This window comes from Leopardus geoffroyi, chromosome C3, assembly GCF_018350155.1.
Source record: "Leopardus geoffroyi isolate Oge1 chromosome C3, O.geoffroyi_Oge1_pat1.0, whole genome shotgun sequence".
NCBI lineage: Eukaryota > Metazoa > Chordata > Mammalia > Carnivora > Felidae > Leopardus > Leopardus geoffroyi.
The window spans coordinates 67,727,040-67,739,680 of NC_059338.1; the positions used below are offsets into that span (position 1 = coordinate 67,727,040).

The 12,641-nt window shown below is 45.0% G+C and overlaps 1 protein-coding gene across 1 annotated transcript in view; it reads left to right on the forward strand.

The window, feature by feature from the left end:
• ENAH (ENAH actin regulator) overlaps window positions 1-12,641 on the forward strand; it is a 138,408-nt gene that overhangs the window by 95,650 nt on the left and 30,117 nt on the right. The window contains 2 exon segments of the mRNA XM_045453285.1: window positions 813-869; window positions 5,640-5,724. Coding sequence (XP_045309241.1) covers window positions 813-869; window positions 5,640-5,724 — 142 coding nt within the window.

The following is a 12,641-nucleotide window of genomic DNA, read 5'->3' on the forward strand; positions in this document are numbered from 1 at the left end:
ATTTTATGTAACCCTTTCTTCCCCTTTTCATAAATTACCACCTTCTTGTTGAGTTTTTTCTCTTAAAGAGAATTTATTTCATTATTACTTAAGGTAAATTTTAATGTAGATAACCTAAATATTAAATGACTGTTTGATATGGCCACACGTTTTTAATATGATATCTTGTCAAGTATATATACACATTGAGGAGAAAAAAAGAACAAAATGTGGCTTCTTAAAACAATAGTTTTTTGATGCGTTTCAAAGTGCAAAGCAAACGAAGATGTTCTGATTTACATCAGTGACTTTAATAAGACACTTTAATTTCTCCAGGCTGTTTACAACGTCTTTTGTCTTTTTCAACTAGTGGAACTGAGTCCATCTTACGCTGAGTTCATCGTGAGCATTTCTCCAGAATGTTTCTCAGCCGTCAAGTCTTCTAAATGAGCAGTAATTCCATGGAACGAACTCAGCCTTGGGTCTTGACCTCATAAACCGTTCCATTTACTTTCTAAAACATAATCGTAAAATGTAAATGGATCGCCCTCTCTGACTGTGTCACCCGGAAAACAAGCTCTGAGGGCATCGTTTGGTCTGTGGCTTATTACAGGGTTTTTCCACAAATAAGATTACACGTAAAAATTCTTTTTCAAATTTATATTAAAGAAGATACGTTTTTATTAAATTACAGAGCTTCCAGGATGAGGATCTAGATAGGACGTATGTATAAAAACATTTTGAACCTTTCAAAGCACCTTTTAGTTTGTGTGAAGTTCTTCAGATGGCCCCGTTGTCCTTTGAAGTTTCTAACACCAAGGTGTCTGTTGCAGCCCAGAGCAAGGTTGCTGCTACCCAGGACAGCACTAATTTGCGATGTATTTTCTGTGGTAAGCAACATTATGTTTACATTACTTTTTCAAGCTGTGGTACATACTACTTGCACATTTCCATAACTTTTGTTTCCGTAGGCCATAGTCTGGTTTGTGGTGTTTGGGATCCACAGCGGCTACTGTTTCATGTTGTGATACTGTTGGGGCTCACGTAGGTGATTTGGGCAGCTTTTGAGTTGGCTTCTTAGTGGGGATTTGGTTAGAATGAGAGTCTTAAAACGAATTCCTCTTCAGTTCTTCCAACATGAACGAGAGGGGTTTTTGTTTCTGTTTTTAACTCTTTTGTTTGAAGCAGTCTTTTAATTTACAATTTCAGGGACAGCATTACACCCACCGTAGTGTGTTTTGAGGAACGTGCCTTATCTGAAGGGAACTTTTGCTCAGGGATGAAGTTTGAGGTGACCCATGTCGTGAGGCAGACGTAAGCCATTGCTGCTTCACCGGGCTGGCTTGGGAGGGACGGCCTTCTTCCCGCACTAGGTTAGGCACCTGTTGCCGAGGAGTGGGTTTGGGCCTAGCGAGTGCTCTTCCGCTCCTGTGCACACGCGTGCGCACGTGTGTGCCGTTCGCACGCAGCAGCCGGCTGTGCCGCTTAGCTGCCCCAGGTTACAGCTAGTCAGACAGGTGCATCTTCGTACCCTTACCCGAGCAGAGGGCTGCGTGCGCACACACCCCCAGAGGCACGCACACGCACACACAAACCTTCGTCCGAGTCGTTTGTATCATTTGATTCTCACACTTTCCAGTTTGAAAACCCAAGTTCAAAAAGTGACTTGTAATTCTTAAAACTTCTTTTTTATTGGCTCCTGTATATATATCTTTTTTTACTCCTGTATATCTGACTGGCCCAATTATCTTACAAGAGAGAAAATCATAAAGTGACCTACTGCTCAAATTTTAGATGAACAGTTCAGCTGTGTGTATGTACTTATCCATGTGACTCAGTTTTTGATGTGATTCTTCAGTATTTCTGATATTGTTTCTTTAGCTATAAAGAGAATTATTTTCAAATTTATGTACTTGCTGGTTGAGGCAAAGAAGCATGTGTTAGAAATTTCCAAAAATGAAAACTTGGATGTATTTCTTAATCACCTGAAGTTAACATTCTGGGATTGCTCAGGGGAGACAGAGACAGCAGTGAGCCTGGGGGGTGTGGCCCCTCGCGAGCCCCCGTCTTCCCCGGGGTTTATCTCACCTGTGATTCTCTGCCTCCTCCTGGGGGTTCTTCTAGGCCACCTTTTGAACTAGCCATGAGTTATTATTCGTATTGCTGTTATTAGAGGACTTTTTTTTTTTTTATTTCATTCTGAGAACCTACTTGGTGTTCTGTACTTTGCTACTTACCGTGTTGAGTTCCACATGTAGAATAATAGATACAATTAACCCAATTGCAGAGAGAAGATTGATTTGCCCTTAATAAAGATGAATTTTTAAGTTGTAAAAATAATGTGTTAAAAAGCAGATTTTCCCCATTATTACCTTTAATCGATCTAACTGTGTATAACAATATAATGAGCACATTGCTAAGTTTACACTTGATTGTATTGTATATCATAGCACCTATTGGTCTTTCAGTCCTGTGTTTTTAAATAGTCTGTGGCTAAGTGTGAAAACTACATTTGTGAAAATTAAAACGTGGTGGCAGGTGGATGTGCTTTAGCCAAAACTCAGTATGAAGTCCTCGTTTCCAGGACCCTTCACTCTGATTTCCATCATTTATAGAGAACATAGCAGCGACATGGACACATTTTCTTTATCAGAAACTAAGTCACATCTCTGCTACGTGAATTGTAGCCAGGACAAATTAATATCAGCGCTTGTCTTTGGCTGTGGTAATAAAACAGAGGAACTAATCCTCGAATATCGGCGCTGTTCTTTATGATGCTCCAGGGGGAGCGAAGCGGGCTCCCTGGTTTCTCCTCTTACTTTCCCCCAGAGGAGAACAGTCAGCCAGCACACGAGCTCAGAGCTCATGATTCACCCGCTGCGTAGGAAAGTGCCTTTTTTGCATTCTCTGAGAAGACAGGTACCCATTTAGGAATATGACCCATGTGAAAAGTAAGATAATTGTTACATTACAGAAAATACAATGGCAGCTGGCAGCCGTGATTGGTCATAGTTGCCGTCTCATGTTGCTGTAATTGACCAGTTGTAGAACCCAGCGGGCTGACAGGAAGCATGACCTCGTATACCGGAGTTCATAATTGACCCAGAACTCTCCTGTCCATCACTTTCAGTATATTTACATTATTTTTAAATGCACATGAATTTCAGTGTGTCATTGTCATGACTTGACAGTACTGATGGAGAAGAAGCCAACAAAACAACTAAAGTAAATAGAAGTACGAGAAGACGCCAGGGAGACGGCTTCTCCTCTCCGGCCACCGTGCAGAGGTCTATGGAGAGACCAGCTGCCCGTTATCACAAAGAACCGTGTAGAAAATCATCTTTAGAGTTTTTCTCGGATCAAAATTCCCCTCATTTTAAAAGGATTTTCCTTGAAGTTTTCCTGTTTTAGCTGTACGAATAAACTGTAGTACGTTATTTTTATAATTAATGATACCAGCCAGAAAATATTTCCCACATTCTTAAAACCTGCTTTTAAAACAAATTCATTAAGTCTTTAACTTAGAAAAAAACCAAAACAGTTTCTGTACATTCCTTTTAAAAAATACTTTTTTCTCATTCAAGCTTTTTCGAGTTCTATCGAACTTTTGTTTTTGTTTTTTTTCAAATCTGTTTAATAAAATCAGGATTGAGTTGAAATTTTGACACCTTTTTCTTAAATTTACATATTTGAGTTAAAACTTGTATCAATAGATTTCTGTTGGTGAATTTCCTCTGTTGGCATGACGGTGGAGGTAACACATGCTTGCTTTGGTTGTGAGCAGTCTGGCGCACCCATGGAGGTGGAAGTGGGTGCCGGACTAGTCTCTCTGGCCCGCTGGCATCCAGCTGTTTAGTTATTCGAGCAGCATCAGGCTTTCATTTAAATAAACAGTATTTTAAAAAAGAGTTAAACCATAATGGTCTCGTGAGTTGCCCAAGCTACATGCTCAACATTTAATATTTTTGGAAAGATGTAACTTTAGATTATAAAAAAATGCTTCCCCCAAATAGTTTCTATTTTCTCAGGTTTACCCCCACCCTGATCTTCTATTTTCTCCCTCCTTCTGCCAAAGAGGTGAGACATCTTCTCCTCATAAAAGTATTAGACATTAGTGTATGGCTTAATGTGATAGTCTGTTTTTAACATCAGTATGTTCATTCCCAAGAGAAGGAAAGAATTCCAGCCTGGTTGCTAGACAAGTTTTATTTTTTGTTTATGCAGATTTAAGTGTGTGTTTAATTTAAAAAGCTTTTTGATTTTTTTCTTGTTGCTGATGACATGGGGTTAATACATTTTAATACTTCTTTTATGTGGTTATCAAAATAGCAGACTGTTAGGAAATCTAATGAAATACATCACTGCAGTTGTCATGTAATTTGTCCTCCAAAAGACAAATCACATGATTAATCTAGAAATGGGGAAAGAGATGAGGAAAAAATTTAGTAGGTAAGTTTAGATCAAAGCATCTGCTTTTCTACATTTGGGATCTACCAGTACTGTATTATTATATTGCCATGTCCTTCTAGTTGTGAGGGTCACTTCACTCTACGGCACACAGTTGGTGCTCTTGTGCTGTTAACTTAGAGATACGAGCATTGGCATTAGTACACAGAAGTGTTTGTCTATCAACTCTTTCTTGTAGTAGTGGTCTACAAAACACTTTCACAATATCTGTTAGGGGCATTTGCTGACACACTAGATTTACTTGTTTACTGGATTCTTTTGTTTACTGGGTTAGAGTTCAAGATTGTTCTGTTTTAACCGTGGGCGTTGCATATTAGGTCCAGTGTTTATTTCTCTCATGATACATTTAATTTTTATATCCAGTGACATTAAAATGTCCCATATTTAATGGCATTCTTTATAAGATGCTAAAAATGGGTCTGCATTGTACATGGTACGTGGGAATGAAGGGTCATTAGTTTCTCGTGACAGAGCCGTGTTGGTTTGAACGCAGGGTTTTTTGTTTTTGTTTTTTTTTTTGGGGGGGGGTTTTGTTTTTTACCCCAAATAAAAAGTTGCTAAGATGACCTCTGTTACATTAAAAATTCAGAGAAGTAGGCTAATTCTGTTTAGAAGTTTAGCAAATGTTTGTTTTCACCAGTGCTGGAAATGCCAAGCCAGTAAATAAGAATGGCAGCTTAAATTGGGCAAATTTGATAAATGCATTAGCATACTTCATCCTAGTAATAAGGTTCTCATGCTCTCTCTCTCCTGTTTTTCATTTCCAGTGTTCTATTTAGGTGAGTTTTTGAATTCTGATTTTTTTCATTTAAGTTCTCCCTCCCCACTTCATGAATAAGTACCCTGAAGAGAATGTCTCATTGTCCTAGAAAATGCCAAGCTCAGGCGCCTATTCAGATGCTCATTGAACACTTGTTTTCCTCAAGCTCTTCATATGTAAATGTTTATTTTCCTTTATTGTTGGTGTTTTCCATTTGTTTCAAGTAAGCCTTCTGGGGATGATGGCAGTATTATGTCGCAGTCTTTCATTTGCTGTGTGTTATGTAAAGCTTATATTTTATTTTGCTAAACAATAAAGAAGATACATTTGTAAATATGTGATGGTTTTATGTTATTCTTCTCATGATTTTATCTCCTCTGTCCAGCTAGCTATAAAGATAATGTTCATCTATAATGTTTTCCTCCCTTTTTAGGGCCAACATTGCCTAGACAAAATTCACAGCTACCTGCCCAAGTTCAAAATGGCCCATCACAAGAAGAATTGGAAATTCAAAGAAGGTAAATTTAAAAGTTGTTATTTGCAGTTTTTCTTTCTACTGCGGAAGGCCCGCGAGCATCCTGGTATAGGAAGTAGATTGTGTCTTGTCAGCCATTTAAAAGTCACTTAGCAGCATACGAAATGACTTGCACTTCACGGAGTCTTATTTTTATAGTGGTTATAGATTGATCTATGGTCATTATGGCTTTCACATAACTAATTTAACTAGAAAGTTGGCGTCGTGTTGGCTGTTCGGATAAGTCTCTGATCTTGAGATACTACCATAGAGCTTAGTAATGGATACAAACTCACTCTGTTCATGATTAAATCGCTGGTTCAGTGAGATCAATAGTATCATCTCGTTGCTTCAATGCCCTTTATAAAGAAATAGATTTGAAATTGTAACACAGCCTCAATTAGGTATAGTTTTTTTTTTTTTTTCCTGAATTAGCAGAGTTTCTGAACTGTAAGCTACCAAACTTGTAACAAAAGAGTTTTATATACATTCAGTAACTAAAACTGAATTAGTGAAACCAGGTGTTCCATTTTATTTTATCTTTTATTTATTTTGAGAGAGAGAGTAGGAGAGAGTGTGATCAAGGGTGGGGGGGACAGAGAGAGAGAGAGACAGAGACAGAGAGAGACAGAGACAGAGACAGAGAGAGAGAGAATATGAACCCCAAGCAGGCTCCACCCTGTCAGTGCAGAGCCTGACTCTGGTCTCCATCTCACAAACCATGAGATCATGACCTGAGTCGAAATCAAGAGTTGGATGCTTAACTAACCAAGCCATCCAGGTTCTCCCAGGCCTTCCACTTTAAATATTTTTTTTTTCAACGTTTATTTATTTTTGGGACAGAGAGAGACAGAGCATGAACGGGGGAGGGGCAGAGAGAGAGGGAGACACAGAATCGGAAACAGGCTCCAGGCTCCGAACCATCAGCCCAGAGCCCGACGCGGGGCTCGAACTCACAGACCGCGAGATCGTGACCTGGCTGAAGTCGGACGCTTAACCGACTGCGCCACCCAGGCGCCCCCCAGGCCTTCCACTTTAAACAAATGAAAACTTTTTGGAGATGTTGACATTGCCTTTTTTTGTTTGTTTGTTTTTTTTTTTTTTTTTTTTCAACGTTTATTTATTTTTGGGACAGAGAGAGACAGAGCATGAACAGGGGAGAGGCAGAGAGAGAGGGAGACACAGAATCGGAAACAGGCTCCAGGCTCTGAGCCATCAGCCCAGAGCCCGACGCGGGGCTCGAACTCACGGACCGCGAGATCGTGACCTGGCTGAAATCGGACGCTTAACCGACTGCGCCACCCAGGCGCCCCTTGTTTGTTTGTTTAATGTCTATTTACTTTTGAGAGACAGAGCATGAGCAGGGGAGGAGCAGAGAGAGAGGGAGACACAAAATCCTAGACAGGTCCCAGGCTAGAGCTGTCTGTCAGCACAGAGCCTGACGCAGGGCTCGAACCCACGAATCATGAGATCATGACCTGAGCCGAAGTCAGACGCCCAACCAACTGAGCCACTCAGGCACCCCTGTTATTTTTAATCACTAGTAGGTCACTTGTTTATTACAGAGAGCTGATAACCGTCCTACAGATGGATTCTTCCAGGTGACAACCATTTGCTCCATGGCAAGCTAGAGTTTCTTCCTGTGACCTTTGATTTGGATCCACATTTGAAACACTCTTCATATTTTCCATGTTGTCTTGATATGTGTGTCATGTTCCTCTGAAAGACAGACAGACAGACAGACGGGGATCTTTCACCACGTTCTGTGTGTAAATGCGTGGCCCTTGGGGAAGGCCCTTCCGAAATGAATTTTGTTTTCATCACAACCTCTCTGGTTAAATCCCTCTCTATTTGGTTGAAAATCTGTCCAACTCTTTTGAGTGATGCTGTAACAGAAATAAAACTTAAGTTTTTGTAGAAATAAGGAAGGTTTAAAAGTTCTGTATTGAGTGTTTTAAACATTCCAAAATAATTTCAAGAGTTAGAAATTGTAATGATACTGTTGCCCCCCCCCCCATACACACGGAAAAATAATTAATAAAAAAATGATTGTAGTATTATCAGGAGTAACCCATTTGTAGAAAGCCAGGAAGAACCAGGAGAGAACCCAAATGGATAATTTTTCACGTTGTGGAGCAGACAAGCATGTGGCCCTGGGGACAGGTGCTGGGCGAGGACAGCACAGAGTAGAGACCGGAGCCGCAGAGGATGCTGCCGGCTGGTTAAGGGTCTCTGAAGGGCCGTCCGCTACATGGAGGGCTGTCCACGACTTGCAGCTCGAGGCTGTACTGGAAATGAGTATTGAGGGAATTTTTTACTGATTGCTGTGAAAACGCTGTGTGTATCTGTCCCATCTGGGTGTTAGCCCTGCAGCGCTCAGCTGGACTTGAGGCTTTTCTGCTTGTATGTGGGAAGATACGTCAGGATTTGAAATTGGATGTTGTTTATATTACTTGTTTAGTTGAAGACTTGAAATCGTCCAAAAAATTGGTGTAAATTTTTAAATTATTTTCTGTCCATATTCACACACAGACTTTCTTCTTTTTTTTCTTTTTTAATTAAAAAAAAAAATAATGTTTATGTCTGCACCCAATGTAGGGCTTGAGCTCACAACCCTGAGATCAAGAGTCGCACTTCCCACCCAACTGAGCCAGCCCGGCGCCCCTCTTCTTTCTCTTGGATAAACCTTCCATTGGACGCCACTTTCTTTATCCTGGTGTTCATTTTTATCTCTGTTCCTTCCCTTTGCTCTCCTCCACCCGCTTCCATTTTTATCTGGTGAAATCTGTTGGTGTCTGCTCTGATCTCCTGGAAATGCTGCTTCCATCATCATTGGCTTGTTTCTGGTTTAGGTTTCTTCTGGTGCACAGCCTGCCTCTGCTTTCTTCCTTTTGGTACTGTAGTCTCTGTTCATCGCGGACTGCTCTCCCTTCCATTTCTTCCGCAAGGGCGTGCGCTTAGCTGTCTCTGGGTTTTTTCCGTACATGGTGTACCTTCAAAAAACTGAGCATTCTGTGGGATATTGTAGTTTTCTCTTAACTGTCTTATGCTGACGGCTCCCACATTTACAGCCGTGATCCTGCACCTGAGATCCATATTTCCAATGAAATGGAATCCACGCGTCCTTTTGAGAATTTGGTGCCAGCAGTGGACTCCTGCCCTCTTCCACTCAGCCCTGCATCCTTCTTAAATGCGCGTACACGTGCTCTTCTGTGCAACACCTGCATGACATTTCGGAGGGTCACAGACCCCTCGGTTCCAACTGAGAACACTCCTCAGTGAGTGTTCTGCTGCGGAACGCATGCGTTGGGTATCCCGCTAGTACCTCAGGGCGCGCACACTTCCTTCTCTTCGTATTTCACCCGGACTTTCTGTTTTAGGAAGTCTGTAATTATCTTCATTCACAGGCTCTGTTCCGGCATACCCTGTGACTTCTGTCTTGGAAAGCCTGACAGATTGTCTCTTCGGACATTCTCGTCACCGATAGCTTTTCTGGCGTGTGTTCCCTTACGCACTGCCATCGTTTTCTAGTTGGTTTTCCTGCCTTTAACCTAGATCCCTTTCAGTTTTTCCCACTTGCTTACTGTCAGATTAATTCTTCTTTTAAGTCGTGTGTTCATGGTAGAATCCCAGGTAGCGCCGGAGGGCCGGAGATGGGGGAGCGTGTGGCCTTCCCTTCGTGTTAATCTCCAGAATCAGTCCCTCCTAACCGTTTCTGCTTTTCGTATTTTGGATGGCTTCTTCCATAGCGCGAGATAATATGTTTCTATTTCTGTCTCCTGATTAGTCGAGTGATGGCTAGTGGCGGCTGACTTTACTAGGAAACCCGAATTCTTCATGTCCCTGCCCGTTACCAGTGGCCACTATTTGTAGTCCTGCTGTCGGTTTCTCTTTCAAATTGAACCTGTGTCTCTTCACTGCTCCCTCTGCGAGGGGGGCTCAGTGGTCCTGCCGTCCCGCTCCGCCCCCTGGGTGTGCTGTCTTGTCCGTGTGTTTGCACGGGAGCCCCCCCACCCCCTACCCCACTCTGGGGTCCCTTTAAACCTCATTAACCAGGGTAGTTGGAGTCCTCACGAATATGTGACTAGCTAAAGTTTTTGAGTTTTGTAGTTTCTTTCTCCCTCATTTCTTTCTTTAACCTCAATATTTAATAGACCTTTTCCATTTGAAAACTTAATAAGCACATCTCTTAATTTTTTTAAAAAAATTTATTTTTTTAACATGTCTTCTCTGTTTTCTCTGTTGACTTTTTTTGGGAACTCCTACATGTCAGATGCTGGCCTCCAGGGTTGTTGCTTCAGTATACTTCTATTTTTTCATTTTCTGCTTTTTTCTTTGTGTTCTGTATCATTGGCAATATTTTTAGCCACATATCCTAGACCAGCACTATTTAGTAGAAATACAGTATGGCCCATGTATGTAATTTTTAGTGGCCATATTAGCAAAAGTAAAAAAGAAATCTGTGACCTTAATTTTAATAATATATCGTGTTTAACCCAGTTTATCTAAAATCTTATCCCTCCAGGGGTGCCTGGGTGGCTCAGTCGGTTGAGCATCCGACTTCAGCTCAGGTCATGATCTTGCGGTCTGTGAGTTCGAGCCCCGCGTCGGGCTCTGTGCTGACAGCTCAGAGCCTGGAGCCTGCTTGGGATTCTGTCTCCCCCTCTCTCTGCCCCTCCCCCACTTGTTCTCTCTCTCTCTCTCTCTCTGTCAAAACGAAATAAACATTAAAAAAATTTTTTTAATATTATCATTCCAGCATAAAGTAAGTGTAGAAATTGTTATGGTGTTTTACATTCTCTTTTTCATACTGAGTCTTTAAAATTCGGAATGTATTTTACACTTACCACGCATCACTGTCCAGATAGGCCACATTGTACGCGCCCACAGGCCACACCCCTGGCTCACGGCCACCTAATCGGCTGGGACGTGATGGATCTCTATTGTAAGATCAGTTTTAATCTCCAAGAGAGCCTTTTCTGTTTTGTAATCATTCCCTTTTTAACAGCCTGTTCCAGACTCACGATCGTATCTTAAGTCTCTCATGTTCTCGTCCTTTCTCTGAGTCCTCTCCCTCCTGTAGAGCTGGGTTGTTTGTCTTTTGTACTCAATATTCCTCAAATATCTGGTAATCTTGAGTGGTCCGCTTCTTTGTAAACGGATTCGTGCGAATGGCATCCGTCCTTGGCTCGGGTTTCCTGTTGCATCATGGAGGTGACGTCTCTGCTGGACACAGCCTCCCTGAGAGCGAGGGCTGCCGGGGACGGGGGGGTCTGTGGAGGCGGGCAGAGCACACAGACTGGCAGGCTGTCCTTTAGGTAGGGAACAAGGGTGGAGGGCCCACCGGCCTCGGGACCCCACAAATGCGAGCTAGCCCTGGCTCCCCCAAAGCCGTGACTCACCCGACGCCGCGTGTCTGCTTAGAGGGCAGTCTGTGGTAAACGCCACTGCGTCTGTTGAGCTGAGCTGGGGAGGAGAGGGTGGCGGTGCGGCTGCTCTTGAGACAGGGCGTGCGGTTATTAATCGGCCTGAGCGTGGCTGCGTTGCCCGCTCGCGTCCTGTCCCCTGGCCTCGCGGGAGGCCTCTCCTGCCTCCTCTTCTGCCGTCTGCTTCAGCCACGTTCGGCACGGATGCCGGCTGTGGTCGCCTCTGCTCTGCGGCGCAGCGAGGTTCGGGCGCCGTCTGTTCCCCTGCTTACGACGGAGCGGGGCAGGGAGCGGGGCGGGGACGTAAACAGCCTTACCCCCAGTCAGAGGGACCGTCGACCTCGTAGGCGAGTAGTGCCCCCGGAAGAGACCGAGTAGAGGCGGGCGTGCGGGCCAGAGGGGCAAGGGGACGCCGGCCAGGTGGGTGTCTGGGTGAAGTGCGCCGCGTGCGGAGGGAGCACCCCGGGCGGAGGCCTCGTGGTGCTCGTGCACAGGTGTGCACGTGGACGAAGAGGCCCCTGAGGCTGGGGCAGAGACAGCAAGTGCACAGGGAGAGCAGTAGGTGGGTTTGAAGCCCGCGGAGAGTCCTGTCACGCGGGACGCGGCAGGCGATTGCGGAGAATTGAGCGAAGAAGGAACCGCTGAGTGGTCTTGATGGACGTGAGTCGTCTTGCCGTCTCGGCCGTCCGTCTGGCTGCGCCGCGGAGACTAGCCTAGAGGGGAGCGCGCACGCAGGCGGGCGCGTGGCCGGGACCGTCCGGCGGGAGGACTCGGCGGCCGTCGCGGTCAACTAGGCGGGACCCGGGGGTGGCTTCCGCCGAGGCGTGGACGTGGCGAGAAGGCAGAGTCTTGGGCTCCTTGGGGGCGGGGTGCCGGCAGGGGAGGGTCACGGGTTTTAACCCGAGCGGGTGGGGAGGGGAGGGTGAGTTGTCCTCGACGGAGCCGCGAGGGACTGTGCGAGCGGAGGGGGTTTTGTTGGGAGACACCGGGCTGGGGGAGCTCTGACGGCGCGCGGTTGGGACCTTCGCCGGATGTGCGCGTAAGGGCGCCGGGCAGGTACTGGGCTACACTGTCTACAGAGACGCGGGCGGGAGGTCGAGACTTCCGGCTCTGCTGTTCCCGCCTCCGTAGACCTGATGATGGAGTTGGTCTGCCGCCAACCCCTCCGTGTTCTACTTTGTCGTGAGTTTGCGTAGGCACTGTCAGGGTTTTTCTGGAATTCCGGGAGGGGAGAGTTTGACTGTTGACGTCTGCGGACCGGAATGAGTCCAGACAGTCCCGTGTGTCGCTTCCCCTCAGCGCTCCCGCGAGCCGTCCTCACGTCCGGCTTAGTTCTTTGGCCGGACGTCTGCGGGCATCGGGGTCCTGGGCCCCGGCGGTGTCTCTGCGCCCCGGCGTCTCCTCCGTGCCTCGCTCGGCGGCCGCTCGTTGTCCGTAGACTCTCCTCCGGGTCTGTCGCTGGCTTGCTTTTCTGAACCCTTACGACTCAATCACC